Source organism: Corapipo altera, unplaced genomic scaffold, assembly GCF_003945725.1.
Source record: "Corapipo altera isolate COAL_440 unplaced genomic scaffold, ASM394572v1 57, whole genome shotgun sequence".
Classification (NCBI taxonomy): domain Eukaryota; kingdom Metazoa; phylum Chordata; class Aves; order Passeriformes; family Pipridae; genus Corapipo; species Corapipo altera.
The window spans coordinates 3,189,188-3,203,385 of record NW_020884905.1 but is presented as its reverse complement, the minus strand read 5'-3'; the positions used below and the strand labels follow the sequence as shown (position 1 = coordinate 3,203,385).

The following is a 14,198-nucleotide window of genomic DNA, read 5'->3' as shown; positions in this document are numbered from 1 at the left end:
CTCAAATCTGCAAGCACTTGATTCTTTCTCCCCTGCTGCAGGAGTCTGTTCTGTGGATGTGCAGACTCAGGGTGTGAGAAGAACCTGCAGAGACTACCAATGGATCTATTATTTGGCTCATAAAACTTGTAAAAATCTCACAGAGTATGTACAACGTGCTATTGTGTCCCTAAATCTCTTTCATGACATGGGTAGCAGCCTGACTCAAAGCAGTCTGGCCTGTTTTCACTTCTACCATAAAAGGTTTTTTTGAAAGAGCCATTTAACTGTGACCATGGTTTCAGCAGCACTACAAAGACAAAGGAAGGGCTGAAGCCATATGGACACTTCAGTACTCCGACTCCAGCAAATCAGTACTTTTTTCCTCCTGTTTAGAACTTGCTTTTGCATGATTAGCTCTCTTTATGTATCGAATGAACCAATACATCAATATTCAAGGTGTAGTAAACTACACTGTCATTTGTGAGCTGTAATTTAGATTACAGAATAAGAAACCATAGTGCATCTATAGAGAATTCTCAAAAAAAAAAAAAAAAAAGCAGTATAACTAGTGCTTTTCTGTCTTGTATCTTGAACAGAATAAGATAGCAGAAAAAACAGGTTTTTTGTCTTTCCTCTGTTCAGAGTATTTCTGAATACAAGGATTTATTTGTATTACTTTGAGTCACCAGATTCCAGCAAGGAAAGGTTTGTTAAAAAGCAAATTGATACACTCAGCTTCAAAGTTTACCATGAGTTTCTCTGCTTGTAGTCACTGCCACAACAAACATGATGATACACTTTTCACTGTGAACCAGCACACTGAATCAAAACCAGAACCATGTTACTCTTCCTCAAGCCTGAATGAATTCTCCACATTCTATTTACAGCAGAGTCCAGTTTTGAAGAGATGCTGATCACTCCCCAGCAGGAGCACATTCTAAACGAGTATTATCTTTTTTATGGGACTCCAGAAACTCCAGTAGCATGTTTGCATCACTGCAGAAACAGTGCTAATTTGCAACTATGAAGCTTCAGGGTCTGCTCTGTGCCCAGCTTTGTTTTGTAAAATTACTTTTTAAATCTAGCTAGTTTAAAACCAGCTGCTTGCCTTGAAGGAGAATAGGTATGACTGTGCAGCCTGATAAAGTGGATCAGTTATGAGAATGGCATCTATTTGATCACATTGGATCTTTCAAAACAGCCACCTACAATTAGTGTGTCAGGGAGCAACAGGAGTGGAGCTGCTCCCTAAGGAATGGTGATCTGGGGGCACAGGGAGGCCAAAGTGCTCACCAACAAGGTGCAGTCCCACAGCACCAAGATGCAAGCAAGGTGAGCAGGGTGATGACACAACAGGTCCTATCACATTCCAGTGAGCCTCAGGCAAGACAGGTAACAGGTCTAAGGTCCGTCCAGGGCTTCCCACACAGCACTTGAGAAACAGGACTAGGGGCAGGCACACCTACTCAACTCGAGCAGGGTTTGAAGGCTCCAGCCTGGTGGAGCTTTTGCTGGGTGGGCGTGGGTGGAGGTCCTAAGTGAGGCTGTCCAGAACACTCAGAAACGAGTGCCTTCAGGGCCTGACAGTACAGTTTGTTTGTCAGGACTGTAACTCCTGGGAAGACTCACCAGCAGCAAAACGTAATTTCGTACTGCACCAGCAGTACAACTTAAATTTGTGTCATGTATTACTTTCAGGATAATGCAATTTTTAACAAGGCAAATTAATCCAAAGTTTCTCTTCTCTTTACAGTTTGAATAGCAACATGAGAATCAGTATCATGACTGTGTACAATTAGTTTCAGCATTAGTTCTTACGTATGACTGGTACATCATATGTGCTTCACACTCAAGTTTATGTTTCCAGTCAGTGAATTGACAATTTTCTGTTGAGAGACAATCCTAACTATATTTTCCTGTGTATCAGAATACAAATCTGTCGCTCAGAACTTCAGTATCCTAAATCAGCAAAATATGGTTCCCAAAAGTGCTCGTTTCTCCCTCTTCTCTTACTATCTCTTCTTCACTTAAAGGCATTTTTTTCACCACTTAAACAACATCTGTCAAAGCCTGCCTGCTTGTTCAAACTACATATGCACAGACTATATATCAAAGAGACTTGTGCAAATGGCAATGGTGGTATAAACATTGTGAGATGCTACAGAAATCTATTTTTTCAGCATGAGTAGGTTAGTGTTCTGCAGTTTATACCTGACTTAACGTTGCCATTATAATTTATTCAAGGATCTGGAAAATTTATAAACATTAATATAATAGTTAACATAAGGTAAGTTATAGAAGACAATGAACACATACTTGCTGAAACTTGAGCCAACAAAGGGAGTCCAAGATCCTCTTAATATGAATTCAGGCACATCTTTTACAGTTAGAGTTAACTGATAACAAATTATTGATGAGAGTCTTCCTTTAATTATGATCATTTTCTGTGTAAGAACACATTTCTGAATTTTGTTAGTTTTCTGGTTTTGTTAGTAACCCAGACTTTGAAAGACAAAAAAGTGTTTAAGGGAGTTATATTTATTAGAAAACAATTTCTGCATATTCTTCAAAGTTGTAGTTTGAGATTTCTTGTCTAGAATTCCTGTTATAATATCACTGAACTAGGGTCCAAACTCGCAGTTCACTAAAGATACAGATATAGACAAGAAAAACTGAAAAAGGAAGAAGAGAAGAGGATAGCAACCCTTATGTTCTCCCTCATGTCTCTTTTCCTCGGGCTTTCTTCCTCAACATCAAAGTTTTAATAACTAAGCTTAGCACCACTGCTATTGACAAGAGTCCAAGACAAGCTTCTACTAGAAAAGTTGAAAAGATCAGAAACCACATTTATTATAAAGAACTTGCTGCAACAAGACAAGACACACATATTGATGAATTGGCACATGATACCTCTGCCTTCTACTTGGTCATATTATTCAAACCGTAACAACATACTCTGTACAGCATAGTGCAAGATACACAGTAAATTAAATAGAGCAATTAACATGTCCACCACCTTGTTGCCTCTGGCATCCCCTCTTCTACAGCACTCTCGAGCAGGCTTTTGGCCTTCTCTGTCTCTGCTACTTTACCATATCCCAACTTTAGGCTGGGATTGAGGCCAGGGACCTCACAACAGTGAGCTAACTGTTTAGAGCAGAAATCCAGCAGCTGTTCTGAGAGTCCTCCAGCAGTCACTTTTCCACGGACCTTTGTGTTCTGCTCTTCCCCTCCTCTTCTTTGAAACCCTACTTCCTACATCCATCCCAACCCTAGGCAGAAAGTACAGCAGATGACCCTGACACACTCTCAGATGAATTAATTCTCAGCACTTTCCTGTGACAATCCCCTATCAACACATTCTCCTAGTTTTCTTCTTCAATCAATCTGAACCCTAAGATTGGGCACCTCTCCATTTCCCTCAACAATGAACATCCACAGAGGGAATTCCAGTTGCAAAACCCAGACTGGCTCTCAGTCTCTTCCTCTCCTGAACTCTAACCTGTAGCAGAAATTCGGGTGTCTGAGAAATTCAGACTTGCATGAATAGCTACAGAAATATCCTTTGTTAAGGATAACCTGTGTTTATCTGACACTTCTCAGAAAACTTCTAAAAGACAGAGAACAAAGTTCAACAATTAGAGAAGCCCACTGTTGAGAGACATGATGTATAAGCCAGATTCTTGCAAGGTTCTGAGAAACAATATTCACTTAAACATGTTGAAAGGTGCTAATTCAGCAGAAATTACAGCATTACAAGAGATTGCCAGTACAGAATCACAACCCTAAGGCTTCTTCCAAAGTTTCTATATTGCAAATCCAGGGTTGATTTTTGAATAAAATTTTTGAATGCTCCAGACTATTTTTTATTTACTTTAACAAAGTACACACTCTGATCTTGTACAAAAGGAAAACAGAACTCACAATTTTTCCAGGGTTCCAGTTACTTTTTGAACCAGAAGTGAATTTTTAACCATAATGTTAGTAAGTGTATTGTTAAAACCATAAACCTGAACCTGACATTTTTATACTACTTTCAGATATGTTCCTTTACTTCCCCAGAAATCCATAAGCAACACATGCAGATTCTTTTAATCTGTTAACAAAAGCAAAAATTAGGTAGTCACCACATAACAGTAAAGAAGCCCCAGTATAAAAATGCAACCTACCCCCAAAGCACAATTCCCACAAGTATTTCATTGAAACACTAAGCAAACAGTGTGATATGTATAATCAGTATCTCTGTAGCAAAAGACAGACAGTTGCGCTACTTAACTACAAACGTCTGGCAGTGCTGAGTATATACACCAAATAAAATATTTTGAGAGTAAGAAATTGTACCTTACCTTAACATATTCCAAAGTAGGATCCAGAATATTCTGATCTCTGTAAGAAAATGGGGCAAGGAGAGAGGAAGACAGGACAGAAAAACAAACAAACAAAAAAATGGTGAGTCCAAATATAACTTCATACTGGAGATGCCTTCATATGAGCTATAGACCTACTAGGTCACATTAAAATCTTCATTAAAAGATGTGTGTTAGAGCTACATGGTTTATGCTATCTATCTTTTAACAAATATATAAATCATCCATTTCTTCTAGAAGAACAGGTAGTAGAGAGAACAGAGTAATTAATTGGGGAATAAAGTTAATTATACCATTTTAAGCAAATCAAAAACAATCTTGCAATTTCAACAGATGGCTGAAACACATGCCACCTAAAATATCTGAAATAAATTTAAGAGAGTTCCCTCAATGACTTCTGAATGTATTTCTTTGTTTGTATGTTTTCCCATTTAAGCTACTGCTGCTGATAGCAGTGAGAGGGCACTACTAACAGAAAATAGAAAGTAACACATTCACTTTTTATATATACAAAGTTCTCAAAGTTATCACCAATTCAGCATCACAGTCATTTGAAAGCCACTGCCCTAATTTAAAAAGAAAAGCTCTCATCACAGGTTTTCTATACAGGCAGATGGCAAAGGGCACAGAAGCCTAAATGAAGAGCTTTGCGATCAATTACAACTATTTACACAAAATATATGTTTATTTCTATTTCAAAGCACTTTGTATATTTGTTTGAGAACTAGCAGGTCAGAGTTTGCAGTACATGACTGGATATTTGCTACAAAACCTGGGACATACCTGATGTTGGCCTTAAATACAAATATACAACAGGCACAAAGAAAAACACGCAAACTTACAGAGGGATCAGGCACTTGTTAAAGCAACCAAGTTTGCCACATGGACAACATATACTCTATACATTTAGAACCAGAACCCCACTTGGTGCAAGTTGTTACAATGATGTAACACTGGAAACCTAATAAGTAGCTTCAGAAATGTAGAAATTGGGTTACATTGGAACTAATTAATCCAGAGAACAGTCTCTAAATTCCCTGTGTTGTTTTGAATGTAACTGCACATGATCTGAAACTATGTTATTATTTTATACTCAGTTTTTAGCCTGGTTCCCTAACAACTGTTAATCCAGAACACCTATACAGAGGCAAAACTGAGCCTTCCCACCTCTCAGCCCTGGCCATAAAATGACGGCACTCGGTTGTTCAGGCTGTCTCATATGTTACTGTTTCACATTCTCCCAATATTTATCAAGGACCGAGTTTCATTCTCAGCTTAGTTAAAAAAAAAGTTGGAAAATGCAATGGAAATAGAAGTTGGACCATTTTAAACTTTTTCCTATGCAATATACAAAGGGGAAATTTGGTAACTGTATGAACATAAAATATGTACAAGTATACCAGAGAAAACAGGGGTGAAGCACAGAGGAAAAACAAAAGGAAGTTCCTAAACAGAAGAGACATCTTCATTCTCAACAGTTTGCAATTTGACTGGAAAAAAAATCCCATTCTTAATCAGTTCAACAAAGTCATTAAGCATGGCTGAATTCTTCTCACATTCAAATGATCCGTGGGAAGCTGTGCCAGTACCAAGTGCTTTTGAAAAACTTTGCAGTTTAGTTCTTCACTTGCCTGTGGAATCTTTCAGGACAAAGGGTCTACCAGCACTGCATGTACAACACACTCTAAAAGAACAAACCTGCTCACTTCATCAGCAAGCACATTTTGTTAAGGGCTGCCTTTACAACCTCCACTGCTGCAGACTAGCCTTGCTAGAGACCCCACTGTTCCCACCACCTGGTACAAGGCAAATGATCCTCAGGACAGATCAAGCCAAAGCAAAATGAAAGACGTAGAAAAGCTTTAAGATCAAACAGTTTATTTACTGCTACATAAGGCAGGAAATCCAGAAGAGAGTGGGGAAAGAAGTGACCTACATTTCCTTCAGTATCCACACAACAGAAGTGCTTTGAAAATTTCTGGCTTTAGGAAATGGATGGTGTAACGAGTATTTTCACAAGTACTATAATATTTTATCTGGTAAGCTGGCCAACAACAAAATGTATGAAACCCTGCAATTCATCACAAGTACAGTTCATATAGAAAGATGTTCAACTCAGATACCTGTCTCCAAGCAGATCTACCCCTCTCTCTCTCCCCATCTTCCCTTGTTGTCTAAGCCTTCATTTTGTGCTAATTTTTTGAAGTTATTTTCGAGGGACGGTAACTTTAACTGATGTGCAGCAACTAAGGGTAAAAATTAACTACTGCATTTTCCTTTCATTAGATGCCACCACAATACCATTACACATTATATGCAAAAAAACAGGTTAAGCAGTTAGCTCAAATAACTAGAATCCAACAAAATAAAACTAACTCCTGAATCTCAGCTCTCTGGTAGCAGTGATGTGCTTCTTTATGCCATGTGCTCCCCATGAAGGAACGTCATGAACTTTAAAAAAAAGCACCTCTTTTCCATTTTCTCTCTCAAGGAATCTTAATAAAAAATGGTGAACCCACATTCTCCCTTCTTGTATTAGATTATCTGCAGAAAAAAAATAATATTTTCAGATAACTAGCAGATCTGATGACAGATACTGTTTCTACCATCTCTCAAAATCAATTCAACTGAAGGTTTGATTCAATAATAATAAGTTCTCCATCTTTCATCAGATTTAATTACCTTTCAAGTAATGCTAATGTTTATCTTCATAGTATGCTTCACTTTACAGATGTCTTCATTTGCACCTGTTTACCCACAACATTCATGTATTAGAATCTGCACAGAAGTCAACCAGTACTGTGTAAACTGTGGGTTCATGGATTGGATTTTATTTCACATTTTGGATGCTTAATAATCAGATAAGACCTAGTTCCATTCAGAAAAAAAGCATATTTAATACAGAAAGATGTCTGTCACCTGGAATAGAGAAGTTTTCAGAACACCTCAAGCCAAGGTGTTGGGTATGCAGTAGGACACACAGTATTGGCGCCATGCTCTTTTCATACTCATTATGTCACAGAAAGAAATGTAAGGGATGCAAACACACTACCACATCTATTTTGGGTATTCATATTGCTGTCAGACTATAACCTCATTTCATGACAAAACAAAATTCCTTTCCAGCACTTTACTGCTCACAGTAATAAAAAAGAAGAAAAAAAGCACCTGACTTGACACATGTAATTAAGTCATTCTCCTGAGTAGTGTAAATCCTCTCTTCACTCTCTTTCACATGTACAAGTCCGTGTGGAAACTCTAGCAGTATAAATACTCCTCCAATAGTAACTGATCACTAAAAGAAAGCAGTCATCACAATCTGAACCTTCATGATTCTGAGCTTTTCCTAGCCAGAAACAGTCTCTCTAGAGACTGACATCTGATATCACCTTTTTCTCTGCTGGCTCATCTTGCAGTCGCACAACCCTTTAATCTCTCTCTAGTAATCCTTGAAAATCATCTCAATTTCTTTTCCGTCCAGTGTCAAGACTCTTATTAGAATTATGCACTTTTTTTTTCATATATGGGTTTCTTGTTTACACTGCCAAAAAAATATACAGAGCTTGCAAGTCAAGAGTGGAGCTTCAGCAATCTCAAAAAAAGACGGAGATGAGACAACAGAAAATGTGGAGTTGTGCTTTTGCTTCCCTCTTCGTCTCCTTCTTCCCATAGCAACATTTTTTTGCAACAATGAAGAGCTTGGTGTCATACTGGTTGGAACTGACTGCCTATGAGCAAGTACTGATACCTTTGATCACCGTGAGAACCAATGTAACTTCTCAGAAAACAGGGATTATCGCTGTATGTAAACTCCTTCAAGATACAGCTAAAAGCTGACTGAGATGAGAAAAGGGAATGGAATTTGTATGTATTGGATGCTATTCTTCCATTTCCCAACACTTCTAAATGACAGTCAAATGTGTAGGAAGAACTAAAAGAATTAAAAAAAAAAGCCTTTTGAAGTTGTCAGCATCAACAGCCAGTGGCTAAAAGGAAAAAAAAATCACTGTAAGCAACTGGAATCATATTCCCAGTATGACAAAGTAAATATTGCCATACTGCCAACTTCAAATCTTGCATGGATTTTGAATGAGCAACAAATCATGAAAATTTGGTAGAGAAAACTTCAACATCCAGGTAACTAGTCACTATTCTAAAATGTTTTATAAAATTCTCATGTACTGATAATCAATGCTGTAATTGAAAAGCCAAATCCTGGAGTTCAACTCCAACATAAATTATTCAGTTCAGTGGGTGCAGGAGAATATCTAGAACCTCAGTAACTGAGACATAGTCTATTTTTCAGACTTTCACGTTTGGCAAATAGTTCTCTACAGCACTGTTTCAATAAAGAAACTTTAAGCAGATATCTGTAATCTTTAGCTGTTGATTTTACGAAAACCTCCACCTGTCTACTAACACTGGATATTACCTCCTCACATCGTTGTTGCTGTAAAGAATCCTGCAAAACGCAGACCTTCACAGACTAAGCCACATTAAGCACCAGCTTCTTCCAGGCATCTTCATAGACATGTCAGCTACAATTATAAATTAGTTAAAGTTATTAGGTGATAACTTTAATGAAGTTTAAGCACAGATACAACAGTATCATCAGAGATGTCCAAATCCTCACTATCACTCAACTCCCTGCATAGATATTCTTACAGCAGTGAAAACTGCTGAATGGTCCTGAAGCAGCTTTGTGCTACTTCACACTTTTATAAATGCACTTGTGGGAAAAACATTAGGACACATTGTCAGTACCTGATGTATGAAAATATGTTCTCTTGTTTAAAGTGACCTTTGCTGGAGACGCTTTCAAAAGCATCAACTTTCTACCACATGGAAAGAGTGATCATGAGAACTACTCAATAGTTCCAATGCCAATGGTGCCAATGAGTAATATGAGTAAAGACAATAGAGGCTCAAGGGGAGCCTGAGAAACCAAAAATGTACCAAGCTGTTGCATGGCTGCTAACACAGACACAACTGCTATAAAATGACCAGGTGGGATCAAATGCCTTCTTCGATTTGTGTCTTTGAAATCTCTCCATCTATGTAGATTTTTGAAATACACTGCTACTTAAGTATGAAGGTGCAAGTTTGAGCACGTTGGACATGGCGTGTTTAAGTATATGCAGTGCAGACTGATGTTATTTGTACTGTAAACTAGAGTAAAAGACCCAGTGATTTCACCCCCCAGCAGCTTCTGCTCCACACACACGCTCCTTCTACATTCCTAAGGGCATTCCACCCTTCCATCTACAGCTGCACAGCACCATGGACATGACTCATTAAAACACCAGTGGAAACAAGTGCAAACTGCTATGACTAACTCTGTAATGACCTGCAGTTCACACAAGAACAGTAGGGACTCTTCAGTAATTAAACCTCAAGAAAAGATACAACGTATTTTTCCTTGAATTAAATGAAATCTCAATTTACTCCTATCTGTTTAGAATGCCCCAGTCATTTACTCTAACCACTTCAGTCTGCATCCCTCCAACCTGCTCCATTTTACCTAATGAAGCTGAAAAATGTACACCATTTTACCTTCTTCTGAAAGAATTTCTGTTTCTGTGCCACATACAATACTGGTCTCTACAATTTGTTCAAAAGCTCAGACTAGGCACCTGCATTCTTTTTCCTCCGTTTTCCTTAACATTTAGGATTACTCTGTCCTTCAAAGCCCTTCTTAAATCTTCTATCCCAAGACCCATGCTGTGAAAGTCGTGGCTGGGCAGCAAGACTATTGCTTATCCAAAACAGTCACTGTTTTTACAAACTTGTTTATATTTGTGCTATTGCCTGTTGACCTATACCTTCAGCTGGCAACTCTTCATAGTCAGCGGTTTACTTGCTGTGCAGTTATTCAAAATCCAGTTCCACAAAATTTTAAGTGTTCAAAATCAATGTAACCTTGTGAAATAAATACACTGACAAACGTTCTGTAGAATCACAGTCTCCATCAATTCATCTGAAATTCATCTAAGTGTAGGTACAGTTTATTCACAAAGTATGGGTTTTTTCACCTGCCTGACATGTCTTTCAGGAATGTGTATTTGGACTGAAGCACAGGAATGTTAATCCTTTGCTTTAGTACTGAAGAAGACGATGGAGGGAGGAAGAATTGCCCTCACTGTCTATTCCCTTACCTCAGTTTAAAAAGCTTGTTCCATCAGATGTCTCCCTGCATTAGATATTGCAAGTAAGCATTAGGAATATATTCCCCTGTGTAACATTTAACTGCTATTTAAAGGATAAAAGCAGCAAAAAGGAAAATAAATGGTCACATGTGGAAAAGATGCAAGCTGAGGAAGCAATACAGCACCTGGTACAAGTAAATAGGGTGCTCCATAATCTTTACAAAAGAGACCAGGAAACAGCAGAGTTAGGAGAGGAACTCTGGGTATGATGGAAGTAGTAATTCAAGAAAATTTCCACTACATAGAGTGTCCTCTGCTCAAAGAGGAAATAGCCTGAAAAGACAGAAGTTTTTAGGAAATTTTTGAAAAATAACATCAACTAGTTTTGACAGGAGCTTTTGAGGAATTTGGACTCAAGTTTCCCTGGTAAGTCATTCATTAGCAAAAAGTTCCTGATCCCAGAATTAATTTCACACGATACAACTGTGCCCGTCCCATACAGTGCTTCAGTTCCTATGCTGAGAAGCTGAAGGACTGTGGTTTAATTCATCTCCAAAACTGGAGAGATGGTCTCTCTTTTTGAGACATTTTGTCCTGTTTCTCTCATTTCCCTCTCCCAAAATCCCACATGGGCAGGTTTCCAATAATTGTCATCTGTAGCCAGTTTTCAAAAATCCCCATAAAAATCAAGAAGTGCAGCTTCTGTTCTGCAGGTCTATGTCCACTAAGCAAAGACAGAGGATGTCAGCATCAAATGGGAACAAAAGGGTGAAGTAGAACTTCACAACAGAAGAATCTGAACCCAACAATGGGCTAAAAAGAAAAGAAAAGATAAGCCAAAACAGAAATAAACCCCAGAGTTAAAGGATAAGAGAATCTGGTACTGAATGTAAGCAGATAACATCAGCTATTCTCTACTTATACAACACAGTATCCCTTCTACGCCAAACATCTACAGCTTCAGTAGATGTCCTCTGCTCCACCTCTAGGACAGCAGAGGTCAGATCTGCAGGTGCATCTGTGACGAAAAGCATGAAGTACTGGCAACATCTAAGGAACTCTTCCTTTTAAAAATCCACTTAGCTGTGCATGGAAGAAGTCAACAAGATATTCAGTAGCCCCAAATTCAACACACTTGTCTTACTCCTGTTAAAGAAACACAACCACAAACTCACAGTTTGGTTCAGGATTTTCTGAAATCAACACACACCAAGTGGTAGATTCAGGCATTACAACAAAACCATAACTACTTTTACTTAAAAATTCTGTGGTTTTATAAAAATTTCCTCCCCACCTGACCCTGAAATTTAGAGGGAACCAAAGGTATTCATCTTCTTCCTGTTAATCTTGCAAATATTTTCATACCTGAAAGACTACCTTGCATTCTATAAACCACACAGTATCGTTTACTTTTCTCCACACAGGAAACATAAAAAATACTTATTTTACTTGATATATTAAAATCTTGATAAAAAATTATTTTTAATTTGATTTTCAAAGTGCACCTAACCATTTGCTGTAAGCATACACAAAGAATTAATATAGAAAAGTAACACATTCAAGTTAAAATTATCCAACAAATAACACATTCGAAATCACTAGTTCAAACAAAATAAATGCTGTCTAAATACATGATCCACCCCATTCTCAAAACCCAAAGAAAACCAGAATTTGCAGCATCTGGAGATAAAATAGGTTGTAAATTCTGACAAGGAAATAGCAAATCCCTGAACAGTGTGCTCCTCACCAAGTACTGCCTTGCCAACTCCTCTCCCTTACAAATCAACTCTCAATTCAAGGACTTCAGCAGGTCTCATCTATTGTGGTAATATCACTAAGAGAAAAGGAAAAGTTTCAAGAACCCAGAATTCAGTCCTTAATAGCTTTATACTTCAATAATAGATTCCAAATTTATTCCAAACCTTGCTAAATTCCAAATGTACTGCCCTCCAAGGACAAGGTCCTGCAGAGGACAGTGCGCCTGCTTAGCTTTATGCTGATGAAGTTACCCTATTAATGTCAGTGCTACCAGTCAAGGTTAAAATTGAACGTATTTGTATTTTTTCCTGGACAGTTATATGAGACAAGTACACAAGTATCACCCAGTCAAACACGTAGAGCCTTGAAGATTAGAAATTTTGAAGAGTACAGAACATTCTAAATGACTAAATAAACTAATCTACTCTACATACAGAATAACTCTCTGCTACAGCAATACAAAGTCCAATGTCAGATGATAGCACTTTATCTGAAAGAACGGAGAAAAAAACTGACATAGGAAACCAAGAGGAAAAAAGTCTGTTGACCAGTACTCAAAGTAAGAGTCTGAAGTCTAGTTAAATATGCAGTTGGACATTCTTTCAGAACAACAGACAGAATTTGTGTTCTTTGCATCTATATGTAGATACTTAGGGTCAGACTATAAAATACACTTCAGTTTACAGGTGATATGTCACATTTTGATCTTTTGCAACAGGGTTAAACAAGCATTTGAAGATGTCAGAGCTACTGGTCTGCCCCTTTCCTCAATGAAAGAATTAAGCTAACCAAAACCCTTTCCTCCACCCCTCCCCATATCCACCAGATTGATTTTTCCTTTTTTAACATGCTTGAACCATGTAAAAAAAAAGTGGAATATGAACAGTTCATGCTTGAGACCTTGGTAGAGTAAAAAAAAAGCTGTTATGCCTCATTTACCTACAAAAACGAGTAGTTTGTGGCCACATCAATACAAACAGAAGTAGTGTTGTAACTACAATCACAATCAGGACTTACAGCATAGCCAGGAATTTGCTGGGCTTGAAAACAGAAAATCAAGACAGAAGAAAAGATTAAAATTATAGCTTTGTAGTTAGAACTCCACACTTCAAATTCATACACAGTTAAAAGTAAAGCTCTAAAAACAGGGGGAAAAAAATCTAATTCTGACCAGCTGCTAGGTCAGAACCTCTCATAAATAGTGATAAAACAAAGCACTCAGGGTATTATACATTATTTAAAGAAATGCACAAAGTTTGATTCCAAGTCAGTTTGAACAATACAACCCTACTGTTTATCAGTGACTCCATTTTTCAAATGTCTGTACAGACAAAGAATGGAATTTGAATAAAAAAACTGTCTTTACAAGTACAAGCAGATGAAATGGCTACGGGAAAGACAGTAAACAGGAATTAAATGAGGAATATTCACAAACCTCCTGTATAACATGAAACAGCCAGTGTAAATTAATGTCAACTTCGTTTCAAGGCTTTAATTAGCATGAAAACTTGAAGTGATCATTTCTGGCAGATGGTGTGCTTCAACACTTCCTAGGGGAAGGCTCAGCAGAGGGAAGATAGTGATTTAATGCAAATGTGTAACCACATAGTTTCTCCCAAAATATCCAAAGCTCCATTCTACAGGGCAAGGACCAAATTGACTAATCTTTCTTTCCTTCAAATGCTAAATTTCTCATAAACACACTTTCAGCAGTCAAGCATCCCTGAAAGTGTTCAAAAAACCTTTGGATATGGCACCTGAGGACATGGTTTAATGCTGAACATGGTGGTGGTGCTGAGTTGACAGTTGGACTTGATGATCTTAAAGGTCTTTTCCAACCTTAACGATTCTATGATTCTATAGTGGATAGTATATGTGCAGCCCTATTGAATTCAAACAAAACATAAGCCTTGCATGTCTTTTGGAACCAGACTTAGTTTTTATG

At 37.8% G+C, this 14,198-nt stretch overlaps 1 protein-coding gene across 5 annotated transcripts in view; it reads right to left on the bottom strand.

Moving 5' to 3' along the window:
* The window catches only part of BCAR3 (BCAR3, NSP family adaptor protein), a 92,855-nt gene that overhangs the window by 31,476 nt on the left and 47,181 nt on the right, over positions 1-14,198 (bottom strand). For all 5 annotated transcript variants that reach the window (XM_027651665.1, XM_027651668.1, XM_027651667.1 and 2 more), the window contains one exon: positions 4,329-4,368. In XM_027651665.1, coding sequence (XP_027507466.1) covers positions 4,329-4,368 — 40 coding nt within the window. The remainder of the gene's footprint in view (positions 1-4,328; positions 4,369-14,198) is intronic.